This window comes from Sarcophilus harrisii, chromosome 2, assembly GCF_902635505.1.
Source record: "Sarcophilus harrisii chromosome 2, mSarHar1.11, whole genome shotgun sequence".
NCBI classification, from domain to species: Eukaryota; Metazoa; Chordata; class Mammalia; order Dasyuromorphia; family Dasyuridae; genus Sarcophilus; species Sarcophilus harrisii.
This window is the reverse complement of record NC_045427.1, coordinates 266,322,975-266,341,651: the sequence shown is the minus strand read 5'-3', so window position 1 is coordinate 266,341,651 and position 18,677 is coordinate 266,322,975. Positions and strand designations below refer to the sequence as shown.

The 18,677-nt window shown below is 35.4% G+C and overlaps 1 protein-coding gene across 1 annotated transcript; it reads right to left on the bottom strand.

Moving 5' to 3' along the window:
• Nucleotides 1-986: 986 nt before the first annotated feature.
• Nucleotides 987-18,211, bottom strand: TERB2 (telomere repeat binding bouquet formation protein 2). Its single transcript, XM_031952229.1, has 7 exons — nucleotides 18,012-18,211; nucleotides 17,797-17,878; nucleotides 14,257-14,396; nucleotides 12,056-12,117; nucleotides 8,965-9,050; nucleotides 6,688-6,776; nucleotides 987-1,606 (listed from the first exon to the last, which is right to left on the bottom strand). The coding sequence occupies exons 1-7, from the start codon at nucleotides 18,073-18,075 to the stop codon at nucleotides 1,461-1,463; spliced, it is 669 nt and encodes a 222-aa protein (XP_031808089.1). The 5' UTR covers nucleotides 18,076-18,211; the 3' UTR covers nucleotides 987-1,460.
• Between the last annotated feature and the right edge of the window lie 466 nt (nucleotides 18,212-18,677).

Genomic DNA, 18,677 nt, shown 5'->3' with positions numbered 1-18,677 from the left:
TACTAAATACTCCCAAGAAACCTGAATACACATTACCTGGTATCAGTATTACCTGTAATTTCCAAGAATAGTTTTTATCATTTGAAGAAAGGTTTGCCTTTTTAATATAGCAGAGCAATCGGATGTATGTCCTCAAATTTGCTGTGACTAGGAAAATTTCTAAGGAAGCTATACATAGTAAAATGATCCAAGAAAGTTATTTATTTGCAATGAGCTTATTATAAATTATTTAACTATAAGTTACTAACTATAAATATTTGTAAAAATTAGACAAACCACCAGAGATAAGCTCTCAATACCTAAGTCTAGGATAGTTTTTTCAATTTTCTATTCTTCTAATTTATTTTGACTAAATAAAAATATTTTATAAATTAATAGGTCCAGATCCTGATAGATGTTTCTTAGCTAATTCTATAGGTAGCATCAGTTTAATAAGCAGTAATATCTGTCTATATAAGAGACTTGCCCTAAGCTAGAGATTCTTAATCTGGGATACATGAATCTTGACACACAAAAAACTTTATAATCTTTAGTTTTTTTTTTGTAATCCTACGCATTTTATTTTATGTATTTAAAAATATTATTCTGAGAAGACATCCACAGACTTTACACCAAAGGAGTGCAAGTTACACACACACACACACACACACACACACACACTCACCTGTTAAGAAAGCCTGACCCAGACATGGGTTTTTTTTAAACTCTGGAAAGATGATAGTAATATTAAAGAAATTACTCTAAAGAGACAAGTTTGAGAGAGTGATAATGTCAAACTAGGTCATAATTATACAATATTAAGTTTAATATTTTTTATACATCAATTCCTAAACACTATTCAATTTTTAGCAAAGAAAGCAAGTCATTATTCTTTCTTTTTTGCTGAGGCAATCAGGATTATGTGACTTGCCTAGGGTCACACAGCTAGGAAGTATTAAGTGTCTGAGACCAAATTTGAACTCAGGTCCTCCTGAATTCAGGACTGGTGCTCTATCCACTGCGCCACCTAGCTCTGCCCCTTATTATTCTTTCTTAGTTCAAAATTTACTATAGTACTCCATAATACCTTATGTAAAATTGAATTCTCAGAAGCATGTTCATATTTATGGAGTTTAACAGCAATAAACTTATTATACAGAAATTTTAAGCCAAAAGACACACTTTTACTGAAAAGAGTAAATATAAGACTTATAATGGAATGGACATTTCAATAACAACTACAACACAAAAAAATATAAATTTTATAATTTGTTTGGTCATTGCCACAAATCAAGACAAAATAACCTGCTATAGAGCTTCTATTATCTGACCAAAATGGTTCTAAATTTTCTAAGGAGAAAAAGTTCTAAATTGATCTTGAGGAAAAGAAATTGTAATTTAAAGATGAGTAGTAATAATTAAACAATGCTTAATTTAGTAACATATTTTATAGAAAATAGATGAGCAAAGGATAATCCAACTTAACATTTTTTCTTCAATTTATTTTTTACAGCAGAAAAGAGGTTGATTTCTTTTTGAACATGATATGCCAAGTATCCTGAGCTTCCAGGAATGAAGTCATGTAGCTCCCCAAGGAATTTCTTCATTGTATCAATAGAGACATAACCTACAGAGGGAAAACTATATTTGAAGTGTCAGGCTTCCTTCCCTCTTCCCCCCAAATCCTTTTGTTCTTTTTGAGTTAGGATAAATGAAAAGTGGCTTAGAAAGAAAAGTAAGATCCCAGTTTTAGCATGAAATTGCTCAGAAAATTAGCTTAATGAAGAAGGCATGCAAATGACTATGTACAAACCAGATAGATACTGAATAAATTGGAGATGATCAACATAGGGAAGCCCCAGCATTAAGAAGGATCAGGAAGTGGATTTCTTTGACAAAGAGAAGGTCTAAATCAGTTTCAATTGATCAATGATGGACAGAAGCAGCTACACCCAAAGAAAGAACCCTGGGAAATGAATGTAAACTGTGTGCATTTTAGTTTTTCTTCCCAGGTTATTTTTTACCTTCTGAATCCAATTCTCCCTGAGCAACAAGATAACTGTTCGGTTCTGCACACATATATTGTATCTAGGATATACTGTGCCATATTTAACATGTATAGGACTGCTTGTCATCTGGGGAGAGGGGGTGAAGGGAGGGAGGGGAAAAGTCGGAACAAAAGTGAGTGCAAGGGATAATGTTGTAAAAAATCACCCAGGCATATGTTTTGTCAATAAAAAGTTATAATTAAATTAAAAAAAAAAAAAGTACCAGGAAAGGTTTCGAAATGGAATGTTATTTGATGAATGTCAAGAAGGCCAGTGTCACTGGACGGCCGAGTACACAGTAGGGTATAAGGTGTAAGAAAAGAGGAGAGGTAGGAAAGGAGGGAAATGAGCATTAATTAGGAGCCTACCATGGGCCAGGAACTGTGCTAAGCACAACAGACTCAAGAACATTTTTGGATGTGGCAAACGTGTGAATATGCTTGTTTGACTATGCTTATTTGTTATAAGGAATGTGTTTTGGCCCTGCTAATTATCGTCCCATTTCTATTCTGCCCTTTGTATTCTGGCCCTCAAAAAGGCTCTCTACAGATAGATGCTTCTACTCTCTCACTCTCCTCTGACCTTACCATTCCACCACCCTCATTCTCCTCCACCTCTCTGCAGCCTCAGACGCTGACTCTTCACCTTTCTCTTGGTCCTACCCCTACTTCTCTGACCACTCCTCTCTCCCTGGCTGGATCCTCTCCCAGACCCTGTCCTCTCTCACCACAGGGGTCCCTCAGGATTCTGTCCTCAGTCTCTTTCTCTTCTCCCTCTAAACTATTTTATTTGGGGATCTCATCAACTCCATGGGACTTAATTACTATCTATGTTGATCAATCTCAAGTCACCCTATCCTGCACCAATCTCTCTGCTGACCTCCACTCTTGCATCTCCAACCCCAACAGACATCTTAAAACTTATGTTCCAAACAGAACTCTATCTTTCCCCCTTAACTCTCTCCTCCCCATCTTCCTATACTATAGAGGGAAACGCCACTTTCTCAGTCTTGTTAGAAGTCATACATTTCACTCTCACTCCTCAGATGCAAGATATTGCCATGACTTGACAAATTTACTTTGGCAACATCTCTCTTATACACCCTTCTTTCATCTGCCACCCTTCTAGTGAAGGCCCTTACCACCACATGACTGGTTACTGCTTTCTGGGGTGAAGGGGACTATATCAAGTATTTCCCCATACCAATCTATTTTCCATTTAGCTACTAAAGTGATTTTCCTAATATGCAGATCTGATCAATACCTCTCAATAAACTCCAGTGGCTCCCTATTATCTCTAGACTCAAATACAATTTTTTTTTTGGCATTTAAAGCCTCATTATAATCTAGTATAGAGGGTCACAGTCAGTGGGGAAACTCTGGGTGAGGTATAAAACCCTTCAGCCCAGAGGGAACTGCTAACAATATCTGGTTTACCTCCCCATCTCCCCTAAGGGCTCTCATGGGGCAGTGACAATCTGTGTTGAGCCTGAAGCAGAGTGATACCAGGTGGCAAACTACATAGCAAGTTATTTATATGGTCCCACATGCTCAGAGTTGTTTTTGTTACATTATATAAAGGGGTTAAGTCCTTGGAAAACGGACTCCATTTTTCCACCATCCTCAGTAGTCCCATCTCATCACTTTTCCACTAGGAAGGTATATTTAATCACCCCGGTGTGGGGGTTCTAGAAAGCAACAGTACGTGTTGTCACCCCAACTTGGGGGCTCTAGAAAGCAGGGCACAACAATCTATCCCCCTCCTCCCTTTCTAGTCTGCTTATACTTTATTCCTCAGTATGTACACTTTAATCCAATGAAATTCACTTGCTGGCTTTTCCACAAACATGACACTCCATCTCAGCTCTGGTATTTTCTCTGGTTTCTCATGCCTATGGAATTCCTTCTCCTCCCTGACTATGGACCTCCCTTTTAAGTCCCAATTAAAATCCCATCTTCTGAGGAAGCCTTCCTTAAACCCTCTTAATTTCAGTATCTTCTCTCTGTTAATTATTTCCTATTTATCCTTTATATAGCTTGCTTTGTATGTATTTATTTGCATGTTTTCTCCTTCATTCAATGTAAGCTTCTTGAGGACACTGGTTTCTTTTGGTATCTCTCAGAGCTTAGCAGAGTGCCTGGAACATAGTAGGTGCTGAAAGTTTATTGAAAACCAAACTGAATTATTTGAGGATGGAAGGTGGGAAGCAGTGGAATTAGTGACAATGAGGAAGGAAGAAATGGAGAAAAGAAGGAAGGAAGAAAGGAAGGAAAGAAGGGAGGGAGGGAAGATGAAAAAAGAAAGGAAGGAAGGAAAAACAAAGAGTTTTGAAATAAAAATGTTCAGTTATTACATATATTGTTGTTTTAAGCAAGCTATTATAGAGGTTCACATATGAGTGTATTCACATACATATAATACTTCTATTCTCTAATCCAGTAAAACAGGCCTGCTCTTGTTCCCTGTTCAGGACAAGAATCTTTGCCCAGGTGACTGCTCCTTCATATTTATCCATCATGAACTCTTTCCTCACCTTTATCCCTTAGAATCTTGTCTCTTTGCCTGAAGTCTCAACTCAAGTGTCTCCTTAAACAGAAAGCTTTTCCTGGTCTCTCCCTTTCACCCTCCAGGTACTAGAGAGCCCTCTCCTCTCATTCCCTTGTCTTTACCTGTTTCTAAGTGTCATTTCCCCCAAAAGAATGTGAGCATCTTCAGGACAGGGACTAGATCTCTCTCTTTTTTTTATCATTGTATCTCTAACACATTGTAGGCATCTGTAAATGCTTGTTCTTTGACTGATTGATCAAAGAACCATAACTTGCCAATGAAGAAATTAAAAGCACCTAACTAAAAGTTCTTTCCAATTCCCTTTCCCACTCCCAAAAGTGGATTTTTAAAAAGTTGAATACAAAAATACAAGTGCAAGGAGATGAAGAATTATTTGTTAATATATACATGCATAAAAACAAGAAACAGTTATTTTGAAGGAATTCAAACTCATAAACAATAATAACAATAATAATAATAATAATAGCATTTGATCCTCACAACAATCCTAGAACATTATTATCCTCATTTTACACACGAGGAACTAAGGCACCAAGAGGTTGTAAATTGCTAAGGATCATACTGTTAGTAAGTGTTTGAGGCTAGATTTGAACTCAGATCTTCCTGACTCCAAATTCAACACTCTTATTTACTCTTATCACATAGATAACTCTGGGCTGAATAAAATAATTGGATTTATGTCTTTGTGAGACAGCCAACTATTTTCTAGAATTATATTTGACTTTATTTTTAGTGGCAGAGATGGTGATGGTGGTGTGGGGGGTGTAGCTGGGAAGGGGGTAATAGCTCAGATCTTCTCTTTATCCAGCAATGAAGAATGAGGTATAGTAGCACATGTCTAAATCTTACTTCATGTCTTAATTGAAAGAGCAATATTAATTTCTTTCATAAATCTTTCTTTAGATGTAATTTATTACCTTTGAACATCCAGGAAGCCAAGATTATTCTAAGCCAACCAATTCTACTGACAATGTTTTCTTTTTTAACAAATGCAGTATCATGGAAGAGCATGGCTACCATTAGGCTGTGCTACCTTCCATAAACAGAAACAAGAGAACAATTTCCATGACAACCACAATTGTGTCTGATTAGTATGGGGACCAATTACAATTTCAGAAGACTGATGATGAAGCACAGCACACGCTTTTTGGTAAAAAGGTTATATGGAAAGGGTGTAGAATGAGACATACATTTTCAGATATGGCCGATTTGTTGAATTGTTTTGCTTGACTATTGTTTACTATAATAAGAGATGGCTTCTTTAGGGTGAGAAAGGAGTGATTTGGTAGGTAGTAATAAAGATGCAAAAAAAGGAAAGAAAATAGCAATAAAAATATTTTAAAAGTGCTCAGAAGAAAAAAATTCAGAAGAGAACACAAAGCAATTTAGTCACTGTGTTAAATTCAATTGTTTTTAAAAAACTGTATAGAACAAATTCAGTGTCACATACAATCCTCTTTTTTGTTCTTTGTATACTGAAATGTTCATGTTTGTTAAGTTCATAACAAAAAATTTAAATCCAGAAAAAAATTGATGTGCCCACTTAACCCTATTTACTCACTATTTTCCCTTTCTCAATAGTATGATCCTATTAGTTACTATTTGAAGTTGGCTTTGGGAACTTCTGGCTTTTATTTCTTCCACAATTTGGGTTTCTTGAGAAGTTATCTGGAGTGGTGGATAGATAGAATAAGGAAAACACAGGTTCTATCTCCATGCTATGATCTCTCAGGTAACTCTCTGAGACTATAAGCTGCAAAACAGTTCACACTTGCACAGATAGAGTATTTCCTCACCAGAAATTTTCCACATCAAAGAAATCACAGGTCTGAACCAAAAAAACTCAACTATTACTGCCTATTGTTAGTCAATTAATACTATTAATTATCAACTAAGTATAACATCTGACTAGGAATTATGCTCCCTGGCCTCTATTTCTATGACTAAAAGGATAATGAGCTTGATTTGCCAAGTTACTGATGCATTATATTATATTTTCATCCTACAACTTAATCACTTGTATCTCCTCTACAGAAATCTGTTTAAGCTTTTCTTTCTTTCTTTCTATTTTTTTTTTTTTTTTTTTTTTTACCTGTTACCATGTTATTCACTGGATAATTCTGAAGAGGATAATACAGTTGTTTTCCTGTAACTGGAGTCCTTGAGATATGTTTTTTTGTGCTGCAAAATGAAATATATAGGGCAAAGCCCGATAGGTTACAATTTGAATTTCTTTTTCTGGATTCTACTCAGACTTAAAAAAAACAAAACTAGAACACTATTTAAATTTAGCATATGGTAGCTTCAGTGTCTCATTGTTCTGAACTTAGGTTTTATTGAGCAAAACAATATTTATGTATTATCTTTTGTGTTCCTAGCAATCATTCTTACAAAGTTAAAGAAGTACTTTTTTGGTTCATGAGATATTTAGTTCCATACTTTTAAAAGTATACTTGGAATGTCTTAAATAAAAGAGTTAGTTCATTTTTCCTTGCAATTTTATGCAAAGGATTAACGACAAATATTCCAAAAAGGAGGCAGGGACAATAGATACACCAGAAATTATTGCATGTTTTATAATAAAAACATAAAACAGCAAACTTATTCAGCATTCATTAATGAGATCTTTATTAATTAGCATCTCCATGCATCATTACCCTAATAATGTCAAGATTCTGAATAAGATTTTAAAATGTCTTTTGACATTTTAAACAAAATTTGAAATTATGGTGAATGTATTTTTCGTCTTGTATATTTAACTGAATTCTAATACTCAAAAACTAAATAACCTACAAATGCTTATTCTTTATTAACAAGAACACACTCTCTACTATTCCAGATAAAATAATTTGTTTTTTTTGGAACAAGAATGTTCTTCCTTTAATGAGTTTCTTTTCACTGGAAGTTTTGAAAACCAACTAAAAATTCCATGAATCTGACCACAGTAATACAAATATAAAAATTTAATTAAAAAGCTAGTTCTCCCACAATGAAAAATGTTATCCAGCTCCACATAGAGAATTAATGAACTCTGAATACTGACTGAAGCATTGTTTTTAAATTTTCTTTATTTTTCTTGTTTAGGTATATGTGTTTTCTTTTACAACATGGTTAATATGAAAAAGCTCCCCAAGATTTCACATGTATAAAATTCACTATCATATTGCTTGCCTTCTCAAGGAGTAGTGGAAAGGCAGGAGGAAGGATGAGAATTTGAAATTCAAATTTTAAAAAATAAATGTTAAAATTTTTTTCAATGTAATTGAGAGATGTTTAATGAAATAAATCAAAACATTAACATTTTTAAAAGAAAAAAGATTAGTCTTCTTGAAATGCATTAAGGAATATTAAATGGCTAAAAATAGGATTCATTTAAATTCCTCCAAGAATGAATAACATTGTTCATAGAAAATGGGAACCACAGGTATTTGTTTCCCAACAACTAAAACAAAACATTTGCAAAATTATCAGCTAATTCAAGCAAAATAAATTTCTCTTCGGCCACAGCAATAAAAGTCAGAATGGCCTCCTCACAAATCTTTTCCTCTTGGTAAATTTTTGGGATCTGAGACTTTTTGGAGCGTAACTACAACCCAAATTTTATTTGTGCTGCAACCGCGCCCCCTGGTGATTTCACACAGAATAGCTCTATGTAGAGATTAATTTTTGGGAAAAGTGGTTGAGTTGCAGAGTCAACAACTGAAGAGAGAGTCTTTGCTTCCTTCCTTACTTGGGCTAATGCTCTTTTACCTAATTATTCCTCTTAAATTCCTAAAAATTGCATAATCTTTTGATTATACCTTAATTTTTGTTCTTTATTTTTTTCCTTTCTCCCCTACCAGAATAATTGCAGTTTCTCTCTCCTGTTGACTTCTCCCAAATAGGTTTCAACACTGAGCCCTTTTTTAAATTTGTCAAAAGAGGAATCAAACTTAATGATCCCAATAAGCAAGAGAACAATGGATCAGGACTGGGCTATAAGTAAGATGGTATTTTGGTAGTGTCTAGGCTTCAAAATATGACATCTCCATTTAAAAACAAATACAAATCTAGTTTATTTCCTAATTCTTATTTTTTTTTTACTGACAATTCTATGCTATAATCTTGTATCCTAATGAAACTTTTCAGCTCCATAATACAGCATGCTTGTTGAATAAATGAATCGATGAAGAAATACAGAAAATTAAATTTTATAGTTGTACTATTAGTCTTTCAGTAATTTATCTAGACATTCAAGAAATAAATGATTTGTAAATTGCATCCTCCACTTACCATTCCACTTCCTATAACTTCAAGGATTAAAAGTCGGATCACTGATTTGTATTTTTAAAATAATTATCTCAATAATAAGTAATGACAAATATAATACCTTATGTATATATCTTTTCCAGATTGTCTTGATAATTCAGTATCTTTCCTGAAATTCTTTATTTCACTTGGCTTTACCTCATTGGGCTGTGGATAGACAAATAAGTTGTGTAAAAAGACAATTCACAGATGACTTAACTACTATGCTTTCTTAAACAAAAGTAAAATGTTTTTATTTAACATATATTGGTCTACTTTTGCCATCTGAGAGAGGGGGTAGGGGAAAGGAGGGGAAAAATTGGAACAAAAGATTTTGCAACTGTCAATGCTGAAAAATTACTCATGAATGTATCTTGTAAAAACAAAGCTATAATTTTTTTAAAAAAGGAAAAAAAGTAAGTCAGAAAAAAGTAAAATGTTTTAAATAAAAAATCTAATTCATAACTGTATGAGAATGCCCCCTATAACATCCCAGAAAGTAAGTCAACCAGTCTTTAACCAAAGACCTCCAATGGGGAGAACCCATTACTATCTCTGCAGGCAATCCATTCTATTCTTTTTGTTAGATCTATGTTTACTTCTATCAAGCCTAAATTTGCTTCTCTGAACCTTCCACCCATCATTTCTAGTTTCTCCCTTTGGGGCCAAGCAGAACAAGTCTAGTCTGTTTTCCACCTGATAACACTTCAAATATTTGACTGCTATCACATCTCCTCTATAACTATTTTATTCCCATATAAACATGCCTGACTCTTTCCTCATATGGCATGATCTTGAGGTATCATCACTATCCTTAATATTCTCCTCTAATTAAGCTGCAATTTACCAGTCCTACCTAAAAAGCAGGACCTGCAATAGAAAATGTAATCTAAAAATAATCTGACCAGCGCTGAGTATATATAGCAGGGCTGTCCCTTCCCTTGACTCTCACTTCAATTAATAAAGCCCCAACTTAGACTAGCTTTCTTGGCTATTATCTTATAGTGTTGACTCATATCGAGCCTATAATCTCTGAGAATTTTCAAATCTTTTTCAGATGAATTACTGTTTAGCTGTGTCATCTCCAATTTATGAAGTTGATTTTTTTGAACCTAAATATAAAATATAACATTTGCCTCATTAAAATTCAAAACCTTTATGTGTTTTTTAGGGGAAGGAGTCTGTTTTTTTCATTAGTTAAGGAGGGGTATAATGGGAGACAGAAATTATTTTTTAAAAACAAAAAAAGGGTATTTATGATAGAATGCTCCACACTAATTTCAATATAATTTATTGCTATGCATTGGTGTTGCTGTAAATGAAAAATCAGGCACTGCCAAAGAGGAATGATAAAAAATATTTTACATATTTTGTTACTAAAAATAACATTTTAATGCACACTGCCTTGAGATATGATTTTTATAGATATTACCGATATTGAGACTGGACAGGGAGTACTTACTGAAAAAAAAAAGTGTTAAGAACATAGGATGTAATGTTAAGTGGATTTCATTTGTACTTTTAAATTACTACAATGCTAAGAAACATAGGCAGTGCAATAATATAAAAAGAGATTTAAGACAAAACCTTTTTAATATCTTAACTCTCTTATTCAGTACATTAGCTCTCCTACTCTGCTTTGTTAATCTACAAATCTGATAAGCACATCATTTTATACCTTAAAACAAATCACTGGTAAGAATTTTCATCATTAAGAACTAGGCATAAATCCATGAAGCATTCAATTTGAGGTGTCCTTTCAATCTGACATAGAACAATTAATGTTAACTCTTTGGGCCCAATCATTCAACCAAATCTGAACTCTCCTAGCTGTATTATCATCTGAAATAAATCTCTCCATTTCTTCCAAAAGAACATCATTAAAGACTTTTAAAAATATGTTGCTACAATCTAAGCAAACCCATCGAATCCACTTGATCTACTAGACTAATTCAAAAAGGAAGTAAAATTAATGTTATATCTGGTTCTTAATGAATCCATGAAAGCTGGCTTTCTGTAATCATAACTTCCTTGTCTAGATATTCACTAATCATCCTTTTATTAATAATTCTTAAAAATCTAGTTGGAATCAAAGGCAAGCTGTGCCATTTGGTTTTGCTTAAAGGAGGATTCCACTGGGAGAAGAATGAATTAGCGAATGACTAAGATTAATAAATAAAATTAGATAGGCATTACCAAATGAAAAACAATGAGGGAGGGGGTAGGTTGAGAAAAGCCAACAAATAAAAATAAATGCAAAAAACGTAAAATTGTTACAGTATAATTATGATTAAATCAGTTTGAAGTTGGTAGAAAATTTAGCTAATTTTTACTTTTTACACGCAAAAAAGTACCATCCATCCACCACATACAATTTCCATCTACTACATACAATTTATGAGGTAGAGTTACAAAGAATATAACAGTAGAGTTACTGGGATTATATAAGTATTCCTCACTTAGTGGAATAAATATGATCACATTTTAGATTCTCTTATATATAATTTTTTTACATTTACATAAATCTACATAACTACTATATCAGAGCAGCTGATTAATTATGTAATAATAATAAGCACTTTTAATTTCATTTAGCTCAATGATGGCAACAGCTCATATATTTAAACATCATATTATTTTGTTTTGCTAAAATACTTTTTTAAAATTTCTTTTTATTCTTTATTATAAGAAACATATACCTGGATAGGAAAGTGAGAATGAATATACTTAAAAATTAAATCTATATAAAAATAACCTAGGCAGCTGGGTGACATAGTGGATATAGCTCTAGGCCTAGGGTCAGGAAGATCTGAGTTCTAATATAGTCTTTAAACACTTACCAACTACTGAACAAATTACTTAACTTCTCTTTTCTTCAGTTTCTACAACTTAAAATGTGGATAATAATGGCATCCATCTCCCAGGGATGTAAGGATCAAATGAGATAGTATTTGTAAAAAGCTTAGCACATTGCCCTGGACATAGTAAATCTTATATAAATTCTGGCTGTGACTTTTACTATTATTATTGTCATCATTATCACCATCATTAAGATAATAAATGAAATATGTTGCTGAGATTGGTTTCCCAAATAAAACAACCAATCATTACTTTCTTCCCAAAAATATAAAAAGGTGCACATTTAAATCAAAATAACAATCATTTATTCTTACCTTCTCTGTCATCACATGATTGTTCTGCTCCCAAATAAAATTGCCAATTTTTTTTCTTATTTCTGTAGAAAAAAAGAATAAATGGTGTTCAGAAAAACCATTTTTAATCTGACATCATAGAATGTTTAAGAACTTTGCCTGATCTTCCAATTTTGTAGGGTAAACAGATTTGAATATGTAGGATCAACAAGATTACAATTTTTTAAAAAAAGATTACAGAGGTTTAAATTTCATATTTGCTTCTAAAGTGATTTGGGGGATAAATTCTGGGATTACATTTATTCTCATCAAATGTTTGAGTAAAAAGCAATTATCATGCTATTTTAATATAACTGTGACTAAGAACAATGAATGATATAACATAATTTCCTTTTATACTTTTGAGATAGTCTAATCAGATTCGGCCAAGTGGAAAAAGAGGAAAAACATGTAGGCAGAAATTGCTAGAGTGAATGGATTATTCCATAGATGTTAACACCAAAGAACTGATTAATCTACATGTGTTTCCTTATCTACTACTCTACTCATGACAAGTGCTCGAGATCTGCTTGCTATAAATTTGCTAAGAGCTCCTTTTTAAAAATTTAATCATTACTAAATATAAAATCCTTTGTGTTTAGGTGCTACTCATGGTCAGTCTAAAGTTCTAGAAGAGCTGGCCAGCAGCTCCTGTTTGAATTTCATATATGCCATGACCCATCTAAGTCAGAACAAAAAGGACCTAGGAGGGTATGTTACTGACAGGCACAGATTCTCAATATACATTTTATCTTTGTGTAATAAATTAAAAAATAAATTTCCTCTGAGCATTGGCTTCCTCAAATCTATTATTCAATTGCTGTAAATTTTTAAAAGCAATAGTAACTGAATAAATAAACATACAGATACAGATATGTATGCATGTATAGCTTAGAAGAGAAAGTGTTAAGCCTTACCCAAGAAATAGACTCTCTGAAAAAAAAAAAAAATAAACCAAATAAAAATCAATCACTGTGAGAAAGCAAAAAATAGTAGAACAAAACAACTGAAAGAAAATAGAAGAAAATGTAAGATATGAGATTAACAACAAACTTAGAAAACAGAAAAGAGTTAATTTAAGAATCATGTGATTCTCTGAAAACAATGATTTTTTTTAACAGCCTAGATACTCTATTTCAAGATTTATATGAATTGATGTAAAATGAAATAGCAGAGCAGAATAAAATATAGTAACAGCAATACTGTATAAGCAACTGTATATAACTTAGTTATTCTCAGCAATACAATGACCCAAGACATTTCTGAAGGATTTATGATGAAAATGCTATCCACTTCCAAAGAAAGAGTGATGGAGTTTGAATATAGATTGAAGCATATTTTATTTTTTTTAACTTTATTATTCTTGATTTTTTTGGTCTAAATTTTCTTTTACAACATGGTTAATATGGAAATGTTTTGCATGATTGCACATGTATAATCTATATCGACTTGCTTGCTTTCTTAAGAAGGGGGGGTAGATAAAAAAGAAGAAAAAATGGAACTCAAAAGTTATTTTAAAATTAATGTTATGTATTGGTCTACCTGCTATCTGGGGGAGGGGGAAGAGGAAGGAGGGGAAAAAATGGAACAAAAAGTTTTGCAATTATCAATGCTGAAAAATTACCCATGCATATATCTTGTTTTCTTTTTTTCTTTCTTTCTTTTTTTTTTTTTTTATTTAATAGCCTTTTATTTACAGGATATATACATGGGTAACTTTACAGCATTAACAATTGCCAAACCTCTTGTTCCAATTTTTCACCTCTTACCCCCCCACCCCCTCCCCTAGATGGCAGGATGACCAGTAGATGTTAAATATATTAAAATATAAATTAGATACACAATAAGTATACACATGCATATATCTTGTAAATAAAAAGCTATAAAAATTAATGTTAAAATTTTTTGCTTACATGTAATTGAGAAAAAAATAAAATTAAATGTAAAATTTTAAAAATAAGCAGTTATCATATCTTGTGTATAAGGAAAAGCTTTCTTGCAATAAGATGGGAGAATAAAATTTAGTGATGAATGATCTTAAAGTAGCAGAAAATAGTGTGAAAGAAGGAGATGTAGAAAAGTTGCAATTTAAAAGACATTTCAGTTAAGAAATTGGTTTTGGGTGAGTAATTGCACTTGTTGAAATGTTTTAATACCTTTATATACTTTTTACTTTTCCTAACCTTTTTGCAGGCAGGCAGGTGGAAGGACATAGTGACCCAAAGGCACTGTATTTTTCATATCAGCATTGGCTATTGCGGAAAGATAATAAGCATGAAATACTGTAGCATTGTCTTCCATGTAATCAAAGCTTTGATATATTCTAGGAGAAAAAAGGGAAATATTTTAATTTGCAAAACAAACATTAAAACATTTAATATCTTAGTCAATTTGAGAAAAGATCTAGTAAATAGAAGAGAAAGGTGAAATGATTTGTTTAAACGCAAACTTCAAACCTTGAAAAGGTAAGGATGACATACTTCAGGGAAAGGGGAAAGAAGTAAGTTATTGAGTCCACACAGAGAATTTAATCATGAAGCTATTCAAACATTCAAACAAATATGATTTTTTTTTCCCTTGGTTTTTTTTTTCCCCTGCTCATGGATGAAAGAAAACCTTGATGGCCTTCTACACCCACAAGCTTTGTAACTGAGACAGCTTTCAATTTTAAAGCTTGATGTGATGGTAAATTCTCCTGTCTGGCCCTTGATGTCACTCCTCCTAAATCCATTCTTTGTCTTTATTACTGTTTTCTCAGGCCATCAATCACAGCCTCACTTTTTTTCTTCCTTCTAAATTTCAACCTTTAGATAACCAATTCAGTTTTAGACTTGCCTATGACCAGTGAGTCATACACAGGGTCTTAGAGTTACAGTTAAAAGAAATCTCAGAACCCATTTATCCTGGACCTCTAATTGTACAGAAGAAGAAATTGAAGGCCAGGAGTTTAAGTGACTTCCTCAAATCATACATACACACAAGTATTAGAGGCTATGGGTTGTTACTTCACATCCCCTTAACAAACAATGGATTATTTTTGCTTTCTACATTCCTATTCAGACTCACTGCTTCTAGTTCAAAGTCTTTGATAACATAGAGCCCTTCTACCTTTACAATCTTTTCATACCTTATTCTGCCATTTTTTGATCCAGTGCCATTAACCTCCTGGCCATTCCATGAACAAGACACCCTCCAGAGGCATTTTCTCTGGCTGTCCCCTTCATCTGAAATGCTCTCCCTCCTCTATTCTTGACTACTGAACTCAACTAATCTTACCTTCTATAGGAAACCTTTCTCGATTTTAGTGCCTCCCCTCTCTTAATTATTTCCTATTTATCCTGTATGTAGCTGTAAATATCTGTTTGTTCATTTATCCATCATATTGTGAACTCCTTCAGGGCAGGGATTGTCTGTCTTCTTTTTTGTATCTCCAGTACTCAGCATACTTGGCAAATAGTAGGTGTTTCGTAAATACTTATTGATATAGATATATACATATATCTAATATATGTAAATGTACAATTGTACATTTACATTTGTATATATGTACAATACATGCATATATATGACATATATATGACATATACATATATATATATACACACACACACACACACACACATTCTGCTGGAGGAACTCACAACTCTGCCAAATGGATCCACTGTAAATTTATATTCTCCAGTCATAAAGAGGCTTCCACTGTTTTAATTTTTCATAAGTTTTCCTTAAATGCCTCCATCATATTCTCCACAGATGATATTTCAAACCTTCTATTTTCAAGCCACTTCCAATTTCTCTCCCACTCACTAAGAACCTTGCCTCATTCTCAAAAAAAATTAGAGCTCCCTCTCCTTTCCAATTTCACATTTAAATCATCTCATCCTCCCCTCACTTTCTCTCCTCCAATGCTGTTTTGGAGGATAAGACGGTTCGGTTCTTCTCATTGATAAGGCCAACCCCTCTGATTGTGTTTCACCTCTTTTGTCTCCCTCAATGGATGGCCATCCTGTACTGGATAATTTTCTTTCCTGAATTTTTATGGTTCTCCTCCTACCTGTCTGACAGATAGTTCTCAGTTCCCCTTTCAAGATCATGACCCATGTTTCTTCTCTTATTGGTGACTGTGCCCCAGATCTCTCCTGGGCCCTCTCCTCTTTCCTTCCTATGACTCTCAATAATAGCAGCAGTTTTCATAAATTCAACTATTATGTCTAAATTGATTATCCTTCACTCTCGAAGACTAGAATGACGTCACTATGTTAGAGTTACAGTGTGTCACACTGCACTTGATCAGACTACATTCACCTTAGAATGTTCTGCCATAAGTAAAATACAAATAGTCCCTATGAACATTTTGGGTGGCTTCTCTAACTTGGTGCATCTTGAGTTTCTTCTGAGCTCATTCGATTCTGCTTTGCCTATCAGATCAATTATTTCCCAATGTCTAGGGAATGTCCAACAGCAAGTCTTCCCTCTTGAGATCCCAACATTCTTTTAACAATCTAGGTTCAATCCCTATATTTATGCCCATCTGCATTTTTGATTTCCTTCACAAGCTAATTGTACAATATTTCAGAGTCTGATTCTTTTTCTACAGCAAAATAACGTTTTGGTCATGTATACTTATTGTGAATCTAATTTATATTTTAATGTATTTAACATCTACTGGTCATCCTGCCATCTGGGGGAGGGGGTGGGGGGGGGTAAGAGGTGAAAAGTTGGAAAAAGAGGTTTGACAATAGTTACCCATACATATAACCTGTAAATAAAAGGCTATTAAATAAAAAAAATAAAAAAAACCTAGGTCCATAGGAGCCATACTTGTATCTCTAATCCAAAACCAGGTCTCATCAATCCTACCTCCTCAATAACTCTCAAATCCAATTCTTCATCTCTATTCACACCACCACCCAAATTTGGACCTTAATCACTTCTCACCTCCCCTACTGTATTGTAGCTTCCTTAACTGGTCTCCCAGCGTACAGACTTCCCCTCCCGCCACGGTAGCTTTGATTTAGTGGAGGCCTCCAGCAACTCTGGATGCCATGTACCACAATTTACCCAGCCATTCTCCACTTGATGGGCATCCTCTGTTTCGTTTCTGGCCGCTACAGAGACCTGCCAAGAACCTTCTTGCACATACGGGTCCCTTTCCCTTCCTTAAGATCTCCAGTAGCAGCACCTCCGGATCAAAGGGGACCACAGTTTGATAACTTTTTGAGCACAGTTCCAGACTGCTCTCCAGAATGGCTGGGTGTGTTCACGATTTTGGATGTCAGAGGATTTCCAAGTGCCCCCAGTTTAAAGCACAAACTCCTTTGTTCTAAAGGACATCTCATTCTTTAAAGAATTTTAAAGGTAGAATACTCTTTTTTTCTCAATTAAATACTGGAGCCCCTAGCTTTCCACAGGGCTCGGCCCACACCCTTTCCTTCTAACGTCTGTTACTTATTTCCCCCCGTTAATAGGTTAGCCTTTCCCCCTTCCCTTCTCTCACACTACGCATTTATGAGCGAATACGTTGCTTCGTGAGGGCAGGAACTCTCCCGTTGGCTTTTGGGCCCTCTGACTCTATTACAAGTGCTTAATAAATGCACGCTGATGGATGAATCGCGGCTACGCTGCTCCGCGGGAATCTCGGGAGAGCTGCGAGGCCCCGGGCCTCGGGGGCCGCGCGAAGATGGCAAAGAGCCACGTGGCGAGCTGCCCACGCGCAGGGATACCTCATAGTGTCGGGGTGCGAGGCGTCGCAGCTGAACAGAAAGTCCGCCTCCCGAGCGTTGCAGATCACTCCGCCTTGGGCCGCTGTGAAGAGAGTGGGTCTCAGTGTGAGGAGGAAGGCGGCGGAGCCCTCACCCGTACCTCCCGGATTCCCAGGTTCCCCCACGGGGGCGGGGCAGCAGGGCCCGGCAAGTCGGCGAGGCCGGACGTCGCCTACCCCAGAGCCCCTGCAGATCCTGGCTCACGCTTCGGCAGAACCAGGCTCGCTGGCCGCGGAACATGCCGCTGCCGGAGACCGTCTTCCCGCGAACTCTGCGCGCGAGCCGCCTCCGAGCTCGTTGATTGGTCCCCGCGAGTTCGTTGATTGGTCCAGGGGGCGGGAGGGAGGCGGGCGGCGGGCCTCCAAGCTTGAGGGGCCGGAATCTGCTTGTGGCTCACCTTTAACCTTGCCACGAAGGGCTGTTACTGAAAACTCCCCTAAAAGAGACCCGCGGTCCGAACTTCGGCGGCATTTAGGCCGTCCCCCTAAAGCGACCGATACAGAGACAGGCCTGGCTCGAACCCCGGCCATATTACTCCCCGTCTGACACTAGGGAGGTGCCAGCCCCTCCCTCTCCCCGGTCCGCTCTTGATCCCTTGCTTTGAATAAGTGTGCAATAAATACACCGGGAGGCAACCGTTAGAGAACAATGACCCCAAAATCAATCGATAGGTTGTGGAAGTCCATTAGGATGTCAGAGAATGGGACGCAGAATGCTCCAAAAGCCAGTACTTGCTGCTGCTCTGGGCCTTCTGATTATCCCAGCATGCATCTCTTTGTTTTTCCTGTCCCTTCACGCTTCCCGTATATTTAGCATACTTCCAGTATATAAATGCTATATTT

What these genes read in the sequence shown, in the direction of transcription:
- TERB2 (XM_031952229.1), bottom strand. Translation starts at nt 18,075, where the DNA reads ATGTTCCGCGGCCAGCGAGCCTGGTTCTGCCGAAGCGTGAGCCAGGAT. An exon ending in GGATCTGCAGGGGCTCTGGG is followed by an intron (nt 17,879 to 18,011) that starts GTAGGCGACGTC and finishes CTCTCTTCACAG; the next exon opens with CGGCCCAAGGCGGAGTGATC. An exon ending in AGTGAATAACATGGTAACAG is followed by an intron (nt 1,607 to 6,687) that starts GTAAAAAAAAAA and finishes TTCCCTCTGTAG; the next exon opens with GTTATGTCTCTATTGATACA.